The 21,374-nt window shown below is 49.1% G+C and overlaps 1 protein-coding gene across 4 annotated transcripts in view; it reads right to left on the bottom strand.

Moving 5' to 3' along the window:
• Positions 1–21,374, bottom strand: part of HIP1 (huntingtin interacting protein 1) — a 407,412-nt gene that overhangs the window by 261,352 nt on the left and 124,686 nt on the right. For all 4 annotated transcript variants that reach the window (XM_081257580.1, XM_081257579.1, XM_081257581.1 and 1 more), the window contains exons 8-25: positions 21,034–21,174; positions 19,284–19,341; positions 15,815–15,890; positions 15,575–15,715; positions 15,224–15,321; positions 14,788–14,860; positions 14,033–14,216; positions 13,190–13,278; positions 12,703–12,819; positions 11,387–11,488; positions 11,012–11,155; positions 10,429–10,564; positions 8,415–8,501; positions 8,101–8,208; positions 7,883–8,019; positions 6,016–6,126; positions 5,181–5,239; positions 4,697–4,790 (exon numbers count right to left, since the gene is read on the bottom strand). In XM_081257580.1, coding sequence (XP_081113706.1) covers positions 4,697–4,790; positions 5,181–5,239; positions 6,016–6,126; positions 7,883–8,019; positions 8,101–8,208; positions 8,415–8,501; positions 10,429–10,564; positions 11,012–11,155; positions 11,387–11,488; positions 12,703–12,819; positions 13,190–13,278; positions 14,033–14,216; positions 14,788–14,860; positions 15,224–15,321; positions 15,575–15,715; positions 15,815–15,890; positions 19,284–19,341; positions 21,034–21,174 — 1,955 coding nt within the window. The remainder of the gene's footprint in view (positions 1–4,696; positions 4,791–5,180; positions 5,240–6,015; positions 6,127–7,882; positions 8,020–8,100; positions 8,209–8,414; positions 8,502–10,428; positions 10,565–11,011; positions 11,156–11,386; positions 11,489–12,702; positions 12,820–13,189; positions 13,279–14,032; positions 14,217–14,787; positions 14,861–15,223; positions 15,322–15,574; positions 15,716–15,814; positions 15,891–19,283; positions 19,342–21,033; positions 21,175–21,374) is intronic.

Raw genomic sequence — 21,374 nt, 5'->3', positions numbered from 1 at the left:
GGGAGTGTTCTGATTTCATTCTTTTACATGTAGCTGTCCAGTTTTCTCAGAACCACTTATTGAAGAGACTGTCTTTTCTCCACGTATATCCTTGCCTCCTTTGTCATAGATTAGTTGACCATAGGTGTGCGGGTTTATCTCTGGGCTTTCTATCTTGTTCCATTGATCTATGTTTCTGTTTTTGTGCCAGTACCACATTGTCTTGGTTACTGTAGCTTTGTAGTATAGTCTGAAGTCAGGGAGTCTGATTCCTCCAGCTCCATTTTTTTCCCTCAAGACTGCTTTGGCTATTCAGGGTCTTTTGTGTCTCCATACAAATTTTAAGATTTTTTGTTCTAGTTCTGTAAAAAATGTCATTGGTAATTTGACAGGGATTGCATTGAATCTGTAGATTGCTTTGGGTAGCATAGTCATTTTCACAATATTGATTCTTCCAATCCAAGAACATGGTATATCTCTCCATCTGCTGGTATCAACTTTCTTTCATCAATGTCTTATAGTTTTCTGCATACAGGTCTTTTGTCTCCCTAGGTAGGTTTATTCCTAGGTATTTTATTCTTTTTGTTGCAATGGTAAATGAGAGTGTTTCCTTATTTACTCTTTCAGACTTTTCATCATTAGTGTATAGGAATGCAAGAGCTTTCGGTGCATTAATTTTGTATCCTGCAACTTTCCCAAATTCATTGATTAGCTCTAGTAGTTTTCTGGTGGCATTTTTAGGATTCTCTATGTATAGTATCATGTCATCTGCAAACAGTGACAGTTTTACTTTTTCTTTTCCAATTTGTATTCCTTTTCTTTCTTTTCTTCTCTGATTGCCATGGCTAGGACTTCCCAAACTATGTTGAATAATAGTGATGAGAGTGGACATCCTTGTCTTGTTCCTGATCTTAGAGGAAATGCTTTCAGTTCTTCACCATTGAGAATGATGTTTGCTGTGGGTTTGTCCTATGTGGCCTTTATTAAGTTGAGGTAGGTTCCCTCTGTGCCCACTTTCTGGAGAGTGTTTATCATAAATGGGTGTTGAATTTTGTCAAAAACTTTTTCTGCATCTATTGAGATGATCATATGATTTTTATTCTTCAGTTTGTTAATATGGTGTATCACATTGATTGATTTGCATATATTGAAGAATCCTTGCATCCCTGGGATAAATCCCACTTGATCATGGTGTATGATCCTTTTAATGTGTTGTTGGATTCTGTTTGCTAATATGTTGTCGAGGATTTTTGCATCTATATTCATCAGTGATATTGGTCTGTGATTTTCTTTTTTTGTAGTATCTTTGTCTGGTTTTGGTATCAGGGTGATGGTGGCCTCACAGAATGAGTTTGGGAGTGTTCCTTCCTCTGCAATTTTTTGGAAGAGTTTGAGAAGGATGGGTGTTAGCTCTTCTCTAAATGTTTGATAGAATTTACCTGTGAAGCCATCTGGTCCTGGACTTTTGTTTGTTGGAAGATTTTAAATCACAGTTTCCATTTCGTTACTTGTGATTGGTCTGTTCATATTTTCTATTTCTTCCTGATTCAGTCTTGGAAGGTTATACCTTTCTCAGAATTTGTCCATTTAATTGGCATAGAGTTGCTTTGTAGTAGTCTCTTAGGATGCTTTGTATTTCTGCGGTGTCTGTTGTAACTTTTCCTTTTTCATTTCTAATTTTATTGATTTGAGTCCTCTCCCTCTTTTTCTTGATGAGTCTGGCTGATGGTTTATCAATTTTCTTTACCTTCTCAAAGAACCAGCTTTTAGTTTTATTGATCTTTGCTATTGTTTTGTTTCTATTTCATTTATTTCTGCTCTGATCTTTATGATTTCTTTCCTTCTGCTAACTTTCGGTTTTGTTTGTTCTTCTTTCTCTAGTTCCTTTAGGTTAAGGTTAGATTGTTTATTTGAGATTTTTGTTTCTTGAGGTAGGCTTGTACAGCTATAAACTTCCCTCTTAGAACTGCTTTTGCTGCATCCCATAGGTTTTGTACGTCGTGTTTTCATTGTCATTTGTTTCTAGGTATTTTTTGATTTCCTTTTTGATTTCTTCAGTGATCTCTTGGTTATTTAGTAACGTATTGTTTAGCTTCCATGTGTTTGTGTTTTTTACGTTTTTTTCCCTGTAATTCATTTCTAATCTCACCACGTTGTGGTCAGAAAAGATGCTTGATATGATTTCAATTTTCTTAAATTTACTGAGGCTTGATTTGTGACCCAAGATGTGATCTATCCTGGAGAATGTTCCATGCGCACTTGAGAAGAAATTGTAATCTGCTGTTTTTGGATGGAATGTCCTATAAATATCAATTAAATCTATCTGGTCTATTGTGTCATTTAAAGCTTCTGTTTCCTTATTTATTTTCATTTTGGATGATCTGTCCATTGGTGTAAGTAAGTTGTTAAAGTCCCCCACTATTATTGTGTTACTGTCAATTTCCTCTTTTATAGCTGTTAGCAGTTGCCTTATGTATTGAGGTGCTCCTATGTTGGGTGCATGTATATTTATAATTGTTATCTCTTCTTCTTGGATTGATCCCTTGATCCTTATGTAGTGTCCTTCCTTGTCTCTTGTAATGTTCTTTATTTTAAAGTCTATTTTATCTGATATGAGTATAGCTACTCCAGCTTTCTTTTGATTTCCATTTGCATGGAGTATCTTTTTCCATCCCCTCACTTTCAGTCTGTATGTGTCCCTAGGTCTGAAGTGGGTCTCTTGTAGACAGCATATATATGCGTCTTGTTTTTGTATCCATTCATCAAGCCTGTGTCTTTTGGTTGGAGCATTTAATCCATTCACGTTTAAGGTAATTATCGATATGTATGTTCCTATGACCATTTTCTTAATTGTTATGGGTTTGTTTTTGTAGGTCCTTTTCTTCTCTTGTGTTTCACACTTAGAGAAGTTCCTTTAGCATTTGTTGTAGAGCTGTTCCTTCATCTGGTACATAGCCCTCTGCTTGTTCATCTTGTCTATCTTTCTATGAATGTGGTTTTTGTTCCACAGGCTGCAGGATTGTAGTTCTTCTTGCTTCTGCTGTCTGCCCTCTGGTGGATGAGGCTATCTAAGAGGCTTGTGTAAGTTTCCTGATGGGAGGGACTGGTGGTGGGTAGAGCTGACTGTTACTCTGGTGGGCAGAGCTCAGTAAAACTTAATTCTGCTTGACTGCTGATGGGTGGGGCTGGGTTCCCTCCCTGTTGGTTGTTTGGCCTGAGGTAACCCAACACTGGAGCCTAACTGGGCTCTTTGGTGGGGCTAATGACAGACTCTGGAAGGGCTCACGCCAAGGAGTACTTCCCAGAACTTCTGCTGCCAGTGTCCTTGTCCCTACGGTGAGCCACAGGCACCCCCTGCCTCTGCAGGAGACCCTCCAACACTAGCAGGTAGGTCTGGTTCAGTCTCGCCTGGGGTCACTGCTCCTTCCCCTGGGTCCCGATGCGCACACTACTTTGTGTGTGCCCTCCAAGAGTGGAGTCTCTGTTTCCCCCAGTCCTGTCGAAGTCCTGCAGTCAAATCCCACTAGGCTTCAAAGTCTGATTCTCTAGGAATTTCTCCTCTCGTTGCCGGACCCCCAGGTTGGGAAGCCTGACGTGCGGCTCAGAACCTTCACTCCAGTGGGTGGACTTCTGCTGTATAAGTGTTCTCCAGTCTGTGAGTCACCTACCCAGCAGTTATGGGATTTGATTTTACTGTGATTGTGCCCCTCCTACCGTCTCACTGTGGCTTCTCCTTTGTCTTTGGATGTGGCGTATCTTTTTTGGTGAGTTCCAGTGTCTTCCTGGTGATTATTGTCCAGCAGCTAGTTGTGATTCTGGTGTTCTCACAAGAGGAAGTGAGAGCACGTCCTTCTACTCCACCGTACATTTATGATGAGCCAGAAACATTTTACTCATCAAAATATTAAACAATTCTGGAACCTGAGAAGTTCAGACTCTGGGTGCTGGCAGATTTTACTTTTGATGAGACCCTGCTTCCTAGAAGGCTGGCAGTCATTTCACTGTAACATCACGTGGTAAACTGTATAGCTTTGTTCTTTATAGGATTGTTTTTAGGCTCATAGCCCCCTCTCTGGACCTTTGTCTCCTGAGCTGCAGCCGCACACGGGGATGTGAGAAAGGAAAAAAGAGGCTGATGACACCAGTAAAGGAGCAAGAAAACTGAAGTGATGATGTTAACAGGGACAGAGGCAGAGTCTGTCTGAATCACTACGAGTTAACTGCTGTTGGAAAGAGACATGGCAGGGAGTTCCCCGGCAGTCCAGTGGTTAAGACCCTGTGCTTCCACTGCAGCAGGTGTGGGTTCAAGCATGCACAGAAAGAGACACGGGCAGAGCCCACAGTGGAGAGTCAGCACCAGGTTGGCATTTCTGATTTGCCTGGTTTTAAAAGTCCTCACTCCCTTCTCCGAGAGTCCAGACTTGCAATGAACACTGGGCTTCCATGGCAGGTTCCAGTGACATCCACCAGGGTGAATGAGCCTGCCACTGCAGGCTCTGACCAACTGCCCTGTGGGGACCTGGCCATGCCCCAGCTTCTTTCCATAGCATTTGTTGACATCCATGGGAGTGGCAGCTGTGCCCTCAGGTGGGCACATATGGCTGGACGGCAGCACACCTAGACCTCACTGAATGTGTATCGAGTAGACTCCACCTCTCACTGAGCTGGGAATCAGTAACCGATGTTTGCTCTGTCTAGGGCCCTCACCCATGCTTACCCGGCCACTCTCCACTATCTCTCTCTGGAGGTCCTTTGAGGCCACGATCAGGACCTGAATAGCCTGCATTAGGCTGGTACAGGAGCCAAGGATCCTGCAATAAGCAAAAACAACAAAAAAGTCAGGGACACAAAACAGAGACCAAAAACAATGCGGAAGACTTGTTTTCTTTTTCTCTCCTGAACACACTTGGGATGGGAAAAAAGGCAGGGAATATTCTGGAGGTGAAGCTCTGAAGGAAAGGTGGGTGAGAGAGGAGATGACTGTGGATCTTCTTCATAAGGAATAGGTAAGTAGTGACTCTTGGGGTTTCTTTCCCCTATAATGCAATATTGATACCATGGTCATCATTAATACTGATATTGACAATTCCATAGACTCAGCCCTTCCCTGTGGAGGCTAATGTTCTATTCTAATCAGTATGATCCAGTGCAGGAAAGACAGATCCTGATCACCTAGGTGTCACCACGCCGCTCAGACTGACCTTTCATTCACCTCCAATTTAACTCCTGTGTCTCCAGCTCGGGATTTGCTGAGCATCTCCTATTAAAAAAGAAGCAGAGTTTCTCAGTACATCACAGGTACTGAGAACCCACTGGTGTCCTGCTACACCTGCGGTCCGACATCCTGCAGTAGCTGAGAAACCTAGAAGTGCCCACCCATGTCCTCGTGAGAGTCAGGAAAAGAACCCAGACCTCCGATCTATTCAGTGGGAGGCAGCTGGAGCTACAGTCTGTGTCTTGACATTTTGGAACCTGGGCTGATGTGCACAGAACTCTGAGAGCTACGGCACCATGCCAACAGGGGCAGCTGCTACCAGGTCCTCGAGGCAGGCAGCACACCAAGGCAGATGGCCTGAGTCTTCCATCAAAGGAGTAATATGTGACCTTTCCAATGGTGCCCGCTCAGCTTTTCCCTGAGACAACAGTTACTGTTGGTTTACTGAGTGCCTGGCACTGAGATCCATGTGCATTACCTCACTGAGCTCTTTACAACACCCCTCTGAGGAAGGTACTGTTATCATCACCATCATATAGAAACGGAATCTGAATCTTAGCGGGGTTAACGTAGCTCAGTGGTCAGTTTGGAACTTGAATGTAGGATGGCCTGACACCAAAGTATGTGATCCTTGAGGAAACTGCTCATCTTCTCTTGGAGAACTTTCTATTTTCTGTACCTCACAGATCCCAGGGGATTTGGGTTTTGGTTTGTTTTATAGGGGGCTCTGCAGAGAACGGCTAAGATATATCCAGCGGGCAATGCTGCCGAAAGGTAGTTGCACAGCATCACTTTAGGTGATCCTGCAGAGACTTCCATACCTCTATTCTGGCCGTAGCGGTTTCAATGGCAGCGGAAGTGGCAGCCATCTCTTTGTCCACCAGGTCCCCCAGTTCCTCCTGTTTGATGTCCAGGCCTCTGGGCAGGAGCTCCTGTGAACAGCATCACGAAGGCGGAAATGACCCTTTGACCTCCTCTCTACCCTCCCGTGGTGGACAGGTAACCCCCACATGACGGCAGAAGGTAGGAGGGTCCCACCATGTAACACACTTCTGCACGCCGTGCTGGGACTTGTCTGGAACTCTCTACCACATGAGCTCTGCAACTCCACGCTCCTCCCGTCTCTATTCTCACTCAGAACCCACTTCTTTCCAGAAGGCCATCCTGTCGAACCCCACACAAGGCCATTCAGTTGCAGCCGCTCAGACCCTGACCCCACCATTGTGCAGCACTGACTGTATTTCGTGCTTGGGAGGTACTTTAAAAACACCTTCAGGGCTTCCCTGGTGGTGCAGTGGTTAAGAATCCACTTGTCAATGCAGGGGACATGGGTTCGAGCCCTGGTCCGGGAAGATCCTATGTGCCGCGGAGCAACTAAGCCCGTGCACCACAACTACTGAGCCTGCACTCTAGAGCCTGTGAGCCACAACTAATGAGCCCACGTGCTACAGCTACTGAAGCCCATGTGCCTAGAGCCTGTGCTCTACAACAAGAGAAGCCACCGTGATGAGAAGCCTGCACACTGCAACGAAGAGTTGCCCCCGCTCGCCGCAACTAGAGAAAGCCCACGTGCAGCAATGAAGACCCAACGCAGCCAAAAGTAAAATAAATTAATTAAAAAAAAATTCAGATGAGGGAAGTCCCTGGCGGTCCAGTGCTTAGGACTCTGCGCTCTCATTGCCATGGGTTGGATCCCTGGTCGGCGAACTAAGATCCTGCAAGCCGCTCGGCGGAGTTCGAATGAGAGATGATGAGGATATGACCTCTGGCCCTGGTCTCTTCCTTCTCTGAATTTATCATTCCCACTATTTTAGGTGGTAATATTCCTACTATTCTAGGAATTAGAAGCTGCCTTGCACTGTACTCCTTAAATAGATCTGTATCACACTGTATAGAAATGGTTGATTTCCAGGGCTCCCCTGATGGTCCAGTGGTTAAGAATCTACCTTTCAATGCAGGGGACCCAGGTTCAATCCCTGGTCAGGGAACTAAGATCCCACACGCCATGGGGCAACTAAGCCCACGTGCCACAACTACTAAGCCCGCGCACTACAACTAGAGAGCCCGTGTGCCACAAACTACAGAGCCCACGTGCTCTGGAGCCCATGTGCCACAACTAGAGAGAAGCCCGCATGCTGCAACGAAGAGCCCATGTGCCGCAATGGAAGATCCTGCATGCTGCAAGGAAGATCCCGCAACTAAGACTCAACGCAGCCAAAAATAAAAAAATAAAAATAAAAAAAGGTTGGTTTCCTCATTTTTCTTCCCCAGGGAGACCAGGCCTTCCCCAGGGGACCTATTTGTCCCTGTAGAACTACACCTGGCACAATTCCCTGTACATAGGTCATACTCACTACATCTTTATTGACTGAATAAATATATTACCTTCATTTTAGGTGTTACCTGCCCAGCCAGATAAAAACCCTTGAAAACAGGAAAACTGTGTTCATCCTTCTCTGACACTGCTTAGCACAGTGATGATCACATAGAAGACTCTCAATTAATATCCAGTGAATTAAATATAACTGGAAAGTCATTCAGAAGGTCAAGTTTTACAGTTCTAACTCTACTTTCCAGAATCAAGTTTAAAGTACAGAAAGAACTGGCTTAGAACATCACTGATCCCTGAAGAAATTCCCAGCACTCATACCAAAAAACGACTTTCCCCAGGGATAACACTGATGATACCTCGCCAATGGCTGTGATCCTGGTGAGGCAGCTCCTCATGGCTGTGCTGTCAGCATTCTTGACGATTCCTTCTTCCTCCAGGAAAGACAGATAGGTGAGGGTCTCCCTGCCATACTGCTTACAGGCCTCGGTCAGAGCTGCAGAGGCAAGGCGACAGAGACTTTTAAAGGCCCTCTGCTGCCCGTGCTGTGGTGGTGGCCCCTCACCCTGGTACTTACAGTCGGCAGGCTCTGGCGGGGCTCTAAGGCAGGTGGTGCTGCCATGAACAATGGTGTCACTGGTCAAGTGGGCCAGGAGGGTTACCGAGTGCAGAAGCCCACTGATATCTGCCAGGAGTTTAAAGGAAACTTTCTTAGTCCTGCTGGAGGGGGAGGGCAGTCACTTTCATACCTCCTTCCCCCCCCGCTTTGCAAGTTAGACACACACATTCCTTTCTGGGTGCCTAGGAAATGGTCGCCATTGCCACATTCCAGCGTTTCGGACCCCTGCCCAGTTGTCACTAGTGACAGACCCTATCCTTCACCTCTCTTACCTTCTGGGCAGGCCAGATACTGGCTCCAGCATTTTTCCAGTTGCTCGATGCAGCTGGAAACGGACCTGACCTTGGAGAGTAGGTGATCTGTGAGAGGGAAGACAGGGCAAAGTCAGAGTCAGAGTTGTCTCAGCTCGCTTCATCCTTGTTAGTTAAGCTGCCTGATGGATGACCTTCCCAGTGGGGGGCCCCAGCCCTGCAGGAGCTTCCCTAAGAAGGGGGAGGGAGGAGAGGTTGATGGCTATGCTGGTACGTGATTCTCTTACTGCAGCTTCAAAGGCTGTACTTCTGAGCCTACCTGGTCCTTTGGCCAAGAACCACAGCAATGGCATCACGGTCTAGCTTCTGCCCCTCATTTCCCATCACTGCCACTGAATCAAATCTAGGCCTTCCTGTTAAGTGTTTCGATGCCCTTGGACTCCCATTACTCTTGGGCTCAGACCCCTGGCTCCATGAGGGCTAATCTACACTCACGTTCTGCCCACAACACCGTCATTCCCACTGCTGTGCCTCTGTGCACTGGTCCACGGAGACTGAATCGCACACACAGGAGTTAAAGTACGGGCTCTTGCATCTCGTGGCATACGTGTTTTAGCTCCTGGCTCTATCACAATTGGCTGTGTTCTCAGGCCACATGCGCCTGCTTCCTCATCCAACAAAGGAGGAATAATAGTACCACCTCCTGGCATCACAGTGAGAATTGCTGGGCCAAGGCACATAAAGTGCTTAGAATTGTGCCTGGCATATTGCAAGCACTCGGTAAATGTCAGCCATTTTTACGATTATTATTCCCCACTCTTCTTCCTCTCCATGGCTTTATGTCTCTCCTCTTCCTTCAAAACCCAGCTCGTACCATCTCTTGTGGAATCCGCCCACAGCTGCCCCATGTCCTGGTGTTCTCGCAGTAAATGAGGTACCCAGTGCGCTACTTCATTTGCAACTGTTGGATTTCCCTACGGACGGTTTCCCCACTGAACAAGATATCACAGTCCTTCCTGAAACACTTCACAGAATCGAGACCTTTCTAGCTGATAATAAAAATCACCCATCAGGGCTTCCCTGGTAGCGCAGTGGTTGAGCATCCACCTGCCGATGCAGGGGACACGGGTTCGTGCCCCGGTCCGGGAAGATCCCACATGCCACGGAGCGGCTGGGCCCGTGAGCCATGGCCGCTGAGCCGTCCGGAGCCTGCGCGTCCGGAGCCTGTGCTCCACAACGGGAGAGGCCACAGCAGTGAGAGGCCCGCGTACCGCAAAAAAAAAAAAAAAAAAAATCACCCATCAGCTGCTTCCTCCCGTCTGCCTTGTTCTGAACGGGACCTCTCAAGACTATCAAGTCCCCTCTGCTCGAAAATGAGCTGTAATGAGATCTGTTCACGGCCACGTCCACGACTTCACAAATGCCCTGGGCCTGGATGCTCTCCCATCTACTGTGCACCAAGGCCCTCCTCTCATCACGGGGGTTCCTCTGACGTCACCACACGCCCTGAGGACTCTGGGGCACACAGGGTGGGCCCTTGCTCACACCCGTGACCCTGTGGGGATTTTATCGTTTCTGCCTCTCCATGCTTAAGGATGATGACTCCCTTTCTAGATTTGAAGCTCATGGCAGCCACCTCTGCATTCAGACCACACTCTTCTCCTTAGAGACACAGAGGCCTGTCTGTTCCTCCTCCTCCCGGCATTCAGAATTGTTATCAGGCCTCAGCTCCCAGGATGCATTTCATCAGCATGATCCACGACCAAAGCAGTAGTTATCACACCCGGGGGGTGAGGGGTGAGAGCTGGGGGGTGGTTTAGAAGATAGTACTGTGCAGGCCCTGTGCTGCAGAGCTGCCGACTGAATAGAACTTAGGCGTGGGGGTGGGGGGGGCCCTGGGCATCCCCAGGTGATCCTGACATGCAGCTGGGCTGGGAACCCCTGAGATCAGGGTCTCACGGGATTCAAGGCCGACTCTGAAGAGCACTGGGCTGTAAGGATCCGGCACCTGCAAGCCGGGCAAGGGGAAGGGCACCTGCAGATCCGGCGCAGCTGAAGAGAGCGGGCTCCTCAAACCGCCTCAGGGCCTCCTGCACCACCTGCTCGGCAGCCCTCCTCGACTCCGCCAGAAGCATTTTTCGTTGGTCCTTCGCAAGTCGGTCTACAGATTCCTAGAGATGGTCCAGGGAAGTGAGAGTCGGCCATAGGCCCCCTAATGAGCCTCCATGCAGCATCCACCTGTGACACAGCTGGGATTCCTGGCACCTTAGCTTGAGCTGCTGCTAATTAGGCCAAAGCCAGTTAGCTTGACACAGAGAAAAAGCCTTTAACTTTGTCCACAGGTGTGTGCCACCGAGCACAGGAGGCTATGGGGATGGACCACAGCAGCCTGTCCTCCACCCTTGGGGAGAGAGTGCCAGGTGCATCTCTTCTCATCTGCTCTGTGTGCAGCACAGGGCACGCTGGCATTAGGAGCTATGCCCGCAGAATATTTGCCTTTGCGATCCGGCCAAAGGCCCCAAACCCCTTTCACAGCCCCCCGCCTCCACGCATACACTGCCGAGGCCCATGGCTATGAAATTGGACTTGGTCAGCCCCAGTGGGTGTCCGTTACTTGCCTGTGTGCTGGACAGTTTGATCTGGGTGTATTCCAACTGTTCCCGAAGAGTGGACAGTTCCTCCTCTCGACAAGCCACGGCATCCACCAGGCTGCCCCGCTCCTGCTCCAGCTCGGCGATCTGGGCGGTCTGTTTTGCTTCTGACTGCAGGGTGACCGAGTGGGAAGAGGGAGTTGCTGGGAGAATTAAACGGTCCCCTTTCCAGAGGTCCAAACCCACCACCAGGCCACAAGGAATCTGCCCCTTCCCAAGGACACACTGATCCCAGATGGGACCAAGGTGGGCCATGTGCTCATGGTGATGGATGCCGGGTGCCAGCAACACCAAAGCCAGAGATGGAAAAGAATGAGGAAGGGAAAGACAGGTGACGCTTACCTGGGCAGAACTTTCCAGGCTGCCTTGGACAATCTGGAGTTCCTGTTTGCTGGCGGCAAGTTCTTGCTTCAAACTCTCTAGTACTTCCGTCTGTTCTTGAGTCTGAAAGAGAAGAAAAACAGGAGTGCTCCGACCTGGGTGGTGGTTTCACGGGATAAACACGTGTAAAAATTCCCAAGCTATACTTGTGAGATTTGTATACTCTTTTATATAGAAGCAAGTTTTACCCTGACAAAAAGCAGGGGGAAGGTGAGAGCTCAGAATGTACCCAAAATGTTTTTTTCCAGCTTCAGGAAATGTCAACGGCTGCGGGTGGGGGGAGTTTTAGGGACATTTCCCAAATGTCATGCTTGAGCCCATAATACTAATTAAAGCAGAATGAGATCTTTAATTCAGGCATCCCAACACCCAGTAGGTATAATGCTGACTCATCCCATCTCACCGTCTTGAAATAATTTCCCTTCTTTGATTTCTAAGTGGTGTTTTTCAAAGAGCGGGTTGTGACCCATGAGTAAGAATTCACAGCTAACATTTTTTTTTTTTTTTTTTTTTTGCGGTACGCGGGCCTCTCACTGTTGTGGCCTCTCCCGTTGTGGAGCACAGGCTACAGACGCGCAGGCTCAGCAGCCATGGCTCACGGGCCCAGCCGCTCCGCAGCATGTGGGATCTTCCCGGACCGGGGCATGAACCCGTGTCCCCTGCATCAGCAGGCAGACTCTCAACCACTGCGCCACCAGGGAAGCCCCACAGCTAACATTTTTAAAAGAATGCAGTAAACAGAGCTCCCCCCACCAAAAAAAAATCCACATGCATTCACATAATAAGGGTAAGTATTGCTCTGTGAAACTTTGATTTCCATTAGATGTATTTTTCACTTTGAGTCACAGGAAAGCGTGAAAGCCACTACTCTAAGTGTACGGCGTTCCATGTTATCCACCCGACATCTCTTTACTCCAGTCGGACCTGCCGCCAACCCCATCCCAACTCATGGGAGTTCTGGCTGTGGGTCTTTATAAATGCCACTTCTTTCTGACATCCACCTGCTTCCACTTCAAAACCTCCTCGAGACTCGTCCTAGCTGATGAGCCCCACTCAACTTCAGACCCTTCATCACGTCATGCCTCTAACTCCTTACACATGGGTAACCACGTCCTGTCCTGTACGGTCCCTTGTCACCCTCCCACAGGGCTCTACCTGCTTGTGAAGCAGACGACGAGGTCTTTCAATCTGTGCAGTGCTCAAGGTCCACCTCCATCTCGGACAGACACCCTCCCCACCCCATCCCGCACCAATTCCCACCTACTTCTTCTACTCACCTTCCGCTGGGCCTGGTCACTTATGCGCTGGAAAGAATCCTCTAGCTCTTTTTTCTCTCGTTCCAAATCCACTTGGGCTTGTCTGGCCACGGACACCTGTTTGGTCACCTCTGCATTCTGTAAAAGAACAGTGTCTCGAACTAGCGTATCTCCAGCACAGAGGCCATCTTTCTTCCGGAACAAATGACGGCATTCAGACCGTGAGTGCCCTAGAGTCGGACACAGACATCACTTTCCCACCTAGAAGGAAACTGTCACCTTCAGATGCTCAACTCTCCACTATTTGCCAAAATGATAAAGATGGGGGATAATGCTAATGCTAGTGGGGCTGGCACCTAAGGTGGAGCTCAAGATACAGGAGGCCAGGGAGCTGTGGTTTCCAAGAAACAGCGGGGGCGCCAGCCCTGGAGAAGCCACGTGGCGTAAGTCACCGTCTCCCCCGTGCGGTGGGGCCTGCGTGTGCCGATGGGGGCGGGGAGGGTCCTACCTTCCGCAGCAGGTCAGCGTGGTTCTGCACCAGCTCGCTGTACTTCTCCTTTAGCTTGCTGTAGCGCTGCTCGTTGGCTTGGGCTTTCCCTGTATCGTCAAGGACCAAGGTGAGGGGTCTGCACTGGCAGGGACCCTCTGCCCTCCTTCCAATAAGCCAGAACCCCTAGAAGATCGTCCCTCCTTTTTTTTTTTTTTTTTTTTTTTTTTTTGCGGTACGCGGGCCTCTCACTGTTGTGGCCTCTCCCGTTGCGGAGCACAGGCTCCGGACGCTTAGGCTCAGCGGCCATGGCTCACGGGCCCAGCCGCTCCACAGCATGTGGGATCTTCCCGGACTGGGGCACGAACCCGCGTCCCCCGCATCGGCAGGCGGACTCTCAACCACTGTGCCAGCAGGGAAGCCCCGTCCCTCCTTTTCACAAGCATATATACCTCCTTCTCCCTCAAAAACCCTACTGAAATAAAGTCCCCTGGGAGGTCTTCTTTAATGAAGAATTCACCTAATTCAAACCCCTCCACTGATGCATGCCTTGAGCATTTCATGCTCGGCATTTACTTTATCAGGGTTTTTGGCTTTTATGCCATGAATTTTCTTAGGCTCCCTCTCCTTCGTCATCCTCTGTAGCCCCATCTCCGTGTTCGCAGCAGGGCCTCAAGTGGGGGGCTCTCAACCTGCCCGACGCCGATCTGCCCTTCTGACTGGTGACACTGGCATTCACGACGGCCTCCCGGACAGACTCGAGGCGGGGGCTCCGGCGCCTGGCCTCAGCCTCCACCCGGGGTCTCGCTGGGCTCCGCCCTCCCCGGCCCTACCCTCACGCCCAGCCCAGCGCCAGCCGCTCACTCTCGATCTCCGTCAGGCTCCGCTGAGCCTTCTCCGTGTCCTCTCGCTTCTTCTTGAGCTCGTCCAGCTCGGCCCGTTGGAACTCGCTCTCGTCGGCCGCCTGCTGCCGCAGGTGCTGCTGCTCGGCCAGCTCGGCCTCCAGTTCGCTGATGCGGCCCTTCAGCTGCAGCATGGCTCGATGGCTCTGCGGGAGGGCCCGGGGATGAGCGCTGGGCGGGCCGAGCGGGGCCGACCTGCCACGTCTCCAGCGCCGACCACATCAACAACTGGGTCTTCCTAAGAGGCCCACTCCCAAGGCCTCATGAGAGTGGAGGCTTCTGGTCACTACAAGCCGCCCCCCAGCAACAACGGGGGGTGACGGCAGGGGAGTTCTGATCCTGTTCGAGGGGCCTGGGAGCAGTGATGGACCAGCTGGAATGAAGAAGGAGAGGGCATTTGCCGGTCCCAGGGAAAAGCCTCAGCACCAGACACTGCGAAGTGCCAGCAGAGCTACAAGTCAAACCTTCTCATCGCCAAGTGAGAAGAGCAGGTCTCTCACCGCACAGCTTCATAGCCAGCTGGTGATCACAATTATCTCCCACTATCACAGGGCCCCTGGGGCGTGGCTTAAATGCTGCTCTCAAGGGTAAGTGCACTGGAAATGCATAATGACCTGGTCAAGATGTGGCCCAACAGGGTGGATGTGAAGCAAATTTAATATTAAAAGCTGTCATGTTCCGGTGAAGCCCAGACGCAGATCAGAGCCCAATTCATACCTCAGTCTTCATGTTTTCCAGCTGTGCTTTCAGCCCACTGATCTCTCTGTACAGTTGATCAATTAAGTGATCCCTGGGAACAGAAGGAGAGCAAGTTTGCTTCCACTGTGCTTCTGTCCCTTGCCTTTTAAATGTGAGCTAGGAGACCCAGGGAGGAGGTTAAAAGCCGATGTTAATTTGGGAACAATTCTTTGAAATCCTGTAAGTTATAGGCTAAGACCATCAGTGTTTCCAGATACTAATCTACCACCCACAGGTCCATGGGTATTTCAGCCTCATTCGATTTTCCACTGGGATTTTAAAGGGGCCAGTATTCGAAGGTCAAGACATTTACCAAAGAAGCCCAAGAATTCCTCTTTGGTTGGGTGTGGCAAGTGAGATCATGGCTTAACTTAGCTTTGGCACCATGTGCTTTAACTCCACAGCCCGGACTCACTTCTCGTCCTTGTTCACGCCGTTCTGACTGTTGAAATTGAAGGGATCACTGCTGGAGGAGCTGCCAAAGATGTCATCGAACTTGCTGTCGTATGAATTCTGCGGCGACCAGAAAGGAGTAGGACAAGGTTAGAGACCCAGAGAGGTCAGCGTGGGTCTCACGAGTGACACGTGGGAACGGATGCTTTCTTAATCTGGTTCAGGTCCACTATGGCGCCTCCTAGGGACTGCAGGGCAGCGTGATCAGCCTAGGTCAGCGCTTGGGTTAGAAGGTGGCTGAACTTGTCCCAGGTGCTCCCACCCTCCCCGGGGGCAACGGGAAGGCCTGAGCTTCCTCCTAAGTGGTCCTCACCTGCTGGGAGGCATCCATGTCCATGAGGTCATCCTTCTCTAAGACTGGCTCGCTGTCGGGGGATGAGGCTTCGGCTGGGATCACCACCACGGGGCTGATGTGCTCTGACAGGGCGGAGGCTCGTAGGAAATTGGGTGGGTTCTGGAAAGCGAAGACGCATCCTCAAACCCTGCCCACCTGCCAGCCTCTAAGACAGCCTCCAGGACTCAGCAGCTCCCTGGGTGTGGCTGGCACACTTACCTCTGGCAGCTGAGGGATCTGAATGAGCCGCTTGAAGTACTGAAGGTTGCTGGAGCGGTAGAAGAGATCTTTCAACCTAAGGGTGGAGAAAGGCCTGAGGGCTGCTGGGGGCCTTCACCAGCCCCGAGGAGGGGACACCCTACTTTCCTACTGCCTGCCCAGCCCCCGGGCACAGGCTGCCAAGGAGATGGGCTCCATGGTGCTAGGATGCAATTATGATGCTGCAGGGAGAGATTATTTATAGTCAGTCCTCACTGATGGGGGAAGAGTAATTCAAACCACAAACTCCTTTGGAAGAGTAGACAGTCCAAAAACTAATTTCTGCATCACCGTGGAATATATGCTGTTGTTTGGCAGATGTATCTTCCTAGCAATGTTTGGCTTAGAGTAATATTAAAATAAATGTCTGAGGATAAACCAACTAATGATACGAAGAGGGAAGGGAACTTAATTACTAAGGTAGATCTCTTTTTAATGAATTCCCCTTATTTGAGTGCTATTTGTTATCTCCTCAACTAGACTGTAAGCTTCTAGAAGGCAGAGACTAGGCCCTGCTGAGCTAGGTTTAAAAATAGTACCGGGCCAGCCATAAAAAGGAACGAAATTGGGTCATTAGTAAAGATGTGGATGGGCCCAGAGAGTGTCATACAGAGTGAAGTGAGTCAGAAAGAGAAAAGCACATCTCGTATATTAACGCATACATGTGGAATCTAGAAAAATGGTATAGATGATCTTATTTGCAAAGCAGAAATAGAGACATAGACGCAGAGGACAAATGTATGGATACCAAGGGGGAAAGGGGTGGGGAGGGAGGAATTGGGAGACTGGGATCGACACATATACATTACTGATACTATGTATAAAATAGACAACTGATGGGAACATACTGTAGAGCACAGGGAACTCTACCTAATGCAGTGTGGTAAAATGGGAGGGAAGTCCAAAGGGAGGGGATATCTGTATGTGTATGGCTGATTCATTTTTTTGTGCAGTGGAGGCTAACATAACATTGTAAAGCAGCCATACTCCAATAAAAATTAATTAAAAAATAAAAATAGGGCTTCCCTGGTGGCGCAGTGGTTAAGAGTCCGCCTGCCGATTCAGGGGACACGGGTTCGTGCCCCGGTCCGGGAAGATCCCACATGCCGCGGAGCGGCTGGGCCCGTGAGCCATGGCCGCTGAGCCTGCATGTCCGGAGCCTGTGCTCCGCAACGGGAGAGGCCACAACAGTGAGAGGCCTGCGTACCACAAAAAAAATAAAAATAAAAAATAAAAATAAAGTAGTACCAGGCATGGAGGAATTACTCAGCAATATTGGTTGAAGAAAAACCATTTATACTGTGTCCTAATCTTGGATGAATATGGGAATAAAGAAACCCCAATTTTTTCTCTTCCTCAAGTCTCCATTTTGAATCTAAACACTGAAGGCCAACAAAACTGAGAGCACCAGACATATTTTCCGAGATATAATAAAAGAGGGTCAGGGATCTCAGCACCCTCTCTCTGCAGCACAGAATTTTCTCCAGCTCAGCCCAATAAACAAAACTCCTGGGGTCTCACAATACCCTTCAGACCCCAAGGTTAGGACTGTTCCTGTGACATCATTGTTGCTTTCCCCGAATTCGGGGTCATTGAGGCCTCAGCCGCCGTGTCTGTGGAAGAGAAGGTGAGGCGGCACTCATGGGAAATGCTTTTATAAGCTCAAAAAATGAAAGGAAACAGGATCACCTGACCACACGTTCCCCGCTTTCTGGGCTGGAGCCAACAGTAATAGGCTCTGCTGCTTTCCTAAGCTACCGGAATTTAACATTCCAGGAAATCAGCCCCAGGGCCTGTCTCCTAGCATTTAATAAGTCATTTATTATAGAATAAACATATGAGGCTTTTTAGACGGAACAAGGAAACTGGGAGGATAGCACAACCCCGAACTTGCCCTCTCTGATTGTTGCTCAGGAACCAGCAAAAGAAGCCTAAGCTTGGGATCTGGGGGGTGGGGGTGGGGGTGGGGAGGTGATGCTTTTCCTGCAGTCAAGGGTGAAGAAATTAACAAGGAAAACATCATGCTCATGCTTTTCCCGGTACCCTCCCCCCCCCATCCTCCTGTCTCTCCCTCCATTCCGTCCCTTCTTCCTGGGGCATGCTTAATTGAAAGATGAGCTGGACTTCTCATCTTGTCACCAATTTTCTTTCCCAAATGCACCAGAATAATTTGCCCTTTGTCAGACAAGCTCTTCCTCTTCTAGACTAGCTGATTAGCTTATTAATTCATTCAAACATGATTGAATGCTATAGGCTTAATTAACTTCTGTGAATCAGGTGCTAGAGATACAATAATGGGCAAGACAGTCAAAAACAAAGTCATGCTAAGAACTAGGAAGGAAATAAACAGGGTGCTGTGATGGAGAATATGAAGGTGGGGTTGGAGGAGCAGAAGGTAGGGGAAAAGACCCCAAATGAGGGGCCGGAGACTGCCTTTGTGCGGAGGTGACTGAAGATGACCTGGATGAAGCTGGCCAGGCTGGGAGAAGAGCATCCTCAGGACAGGGAACAGCAAGTGCTAAGCCTCTCGGCGCAGGCTATGTTCCGGGAACTGGAAGAGGACCTTATGTGGCTGAAACACTTGGAGAACTGGAGACAAGGTCACAGATGGCAGGCAGGGGCCAGATCATGTAGGGGCCTTGCAGACCACAGAGAGGAGCTTCGAGTTGATTCTCAGTGTAATCAGAAGCCATTGAAAGGTTGTAAGCAAGGGATTTATGTTTTTACAGGGTCGTTCTAACTGCTGGGTGGGGATAGGATTGCAGAGGGCAGGAGCTGAAATCCAGAGCATCCCGTCCATATCGGAGGGTCCTGGTAGACAGCAATGGAAGTGGAAGAGATGGGAGATATGACCAGAGACAAGATCTCTTTGTCAATTATCATCTGAACTTGCTAATAGATTGGACATGGGGAATGAGGAAAATGGTGAGTTCCGGATCTCTGTCCTAAGTGGATGGTGGGCAGCATTTATTGAGATAGAAGGGAAAGAAAAAGGTTTTTGAAGAAAACCTAGAGTTTAGTTTGAGATGTAAGTTTGGTATAGTGATGTCAAATAGACCACTGCAGACGTGAACCTGGAATTCAGAGGTAAGGTTTGGCTGGAGTTATATCTTTGGGAGTTGTCAGCATGTATACGGTATAAAACCACGAGAACTTAGGGAGAAGAAAAACGGAAGAGGATGAAGCCGTGGAAATAAAGCAGGATGACTGAATGAATGAAACTGTCTTTCTCTATGAGATTTATTAGAGAACCGATAGCTTCCCCAGCCATTGGTAGGTTTGCTGCCATCTTCTTTTCCTTCGCTTTTTAAAGCATTAAAGCAGATACCCTCACCCCTCAATGATTTAAAAGCAAGTGCTTCCTGCATGGATTAACTGACTTTATAGCACCTTTAGATTCGCCTTCCTTTCTCTCACTTAAGCTGCTTACTTTGTGAACTGCTCCATGAAGCGGTCCCGGTGGCCTTGCAGGGTGTCGGCTGGAAGACCTGGAAGAAATTGGAAAAGACTAAGAGGGAATAGGAGGACCAGAGGGCAGGCAAGACACAGCGGGAAGGGACCATCCCTCCCGGGGCTGGGGGCCAGCCCTGCAGGAAGGCATTCTGGACCTAGAGTTGCCCTGGGACTGGTAACCAAGAGGGCCCAGTGGGGCCAGCAGGGACTCTGGGGCTACTTATCAGTCAAATCTTTCCTTCTGTTTGCTCCTGGACTGCAAGCCACTCTCGGCAGAGCAGGATGGAAGTTACGTCCCTGACTACAGCAGCAGTGACCTGACCCAAGCAGCAGGGTGGACCACGGCTCTCTCCCAGAGGTTGTGTGCACTGGGCGCACTGGGTGAGGCCCAGCACAGACATGAGTCTGGGAGAGATCCAGAGAGCCTGCCAGAGACAGGCAAAGACCGCAGGACTGAGACCCTTGGGTTCAGGGGTATATGGGAACTCTCTGAACTATCTCTGCAACTTTTTTGTAGATCTAAATCTATTCTAAAAGAATACGTTTATTTTCAGAAAAGCATATACTGTATGGAGCATCCCTTTTTCCCTGACCACACAGTTCTCGAAGGTCTTGTGTATTGCTCTGCCTTTAAAGAAGGCCTTTAAACCCAAATAATTACCTGTCTCTTATCACAACTCACCACTTTATAGAAGGAAGTGGGGATGTCCTAGTGCACAACTGGTTCTGTAGTGTCTTAGGAACAAGTTCATCTGTATTCAGAGCTTCTATGCAACTGCCTGCCTTCTTTTCTTGGAATTTAGTCTTCCCTCTCTGCTTCCTTCAGACACGCCCCCCTGCTCCAAAACCCTTCTAACCCTTGAACATAGAATTCCAACCTCCCTCCCATGAAACCCTCCTAGATTAATGACAGTGATGCCGCTTCCCTTGTTCTGGTCCAAATAACCAGATCTACTCCTTGTCAGTGACCTGTTCCAGAGTACCCCTTGTCCTAGACTTCTGCAATAAAACCTTGCTAATATCCATTTGAGTCTTGATTTTTCTCGGTTTTCCATCATCCATGCACTCTGAATGTGTATACCCTTCCCGATGGCCACCTCACAGTGTGACCCAGGGACCACCCACATCAGATTCATCTGGGATATGGTTTAACAATGCAGACCCTGAGGAAGCAGCACCCACACACATCATTTTAAATAAGAAGCACATAAACGGATAAGAACTTCCACAAGACCAGTAGTTTCTAAAATACATTCCGTGAAACTATCCCAAGGATTTGTGGCTAGGGAAGTTATGGCCTTCCATTTATTTGAGCAGCCCTGTTTTATATTTTACATTTCTCCACAAAAACCCATTTGTACAAAGAGACTGCGCTGATGAACTCTTTGGAAACTGCTGCCTTTGCGCCTGTGGGTCTAGGCCAGGTCTGTTCTCATCTGTGTGGTCTGGAGAGTACATGACACATGTGGATGGAGACGTGGTAAAGCTGGAGGTGGAGGGTGAGGACCATCCTGAGTCACTGCTCTGGCAGGCCAGATGCTTCCCTGAGCACAGCAAGGCTTGGCCCTGCTCTTCTATTCCCAAGACAGTCGGGAGCTCCAGGGCCTTCTGGATCAGGAGCAGAAAGCCAAGGGCACCGGGGGGAGCTGCTTCCCTCCAGGGACAGCCTCAGGCTGTGAACCTCCTTCCGGCCAGAAGTTTCCAGAGATCAAGCCCCGTATACTCACAGGAGTGGAGTTTGAAGAGAAGTTTGACAGTGTAATCATAGAGGTGGCTGCAGTCCAAGATGACCTGGATCAGCGGGGCTAGGCGGCACTGCCCGGCTGTCGTCACTGACACGGAACGGGACATGTCCAGGGAGTTGAACACTAGGGGACAGAAAGGGGAGAGGCAGCAGAGCTAGCAAATTAGAGGCGACCTTCTCAGACGGGAGAAGGCAGGAGTCCAACACACGAGGACCTATTCTGTGCAATCATGATCTCATGTAATGCGTTTAACCCTTTCAACACTCCTATGGGGTAGCTAAGAGTATCCCCATCACACAGGGGAGTAAGTAACTTGAAGGTGG

This window comes from Mesoplodon bidens (assembly GCF_964165515.1).
Source record: "Mesoplodon bidens genome assembly, chromosome: 15".
NCBI lineage: Eukaryota > Metazoa > Chordata > Mammalia > Artiodactyla > Ziphiidae > Mesoplodon > Mesoplodon bidens.
The sequence above is the reverse complement of the archived record's forward strand: the minus strand, read 5'-3'. Positions and strand labels throughout refer to the sequence as shown.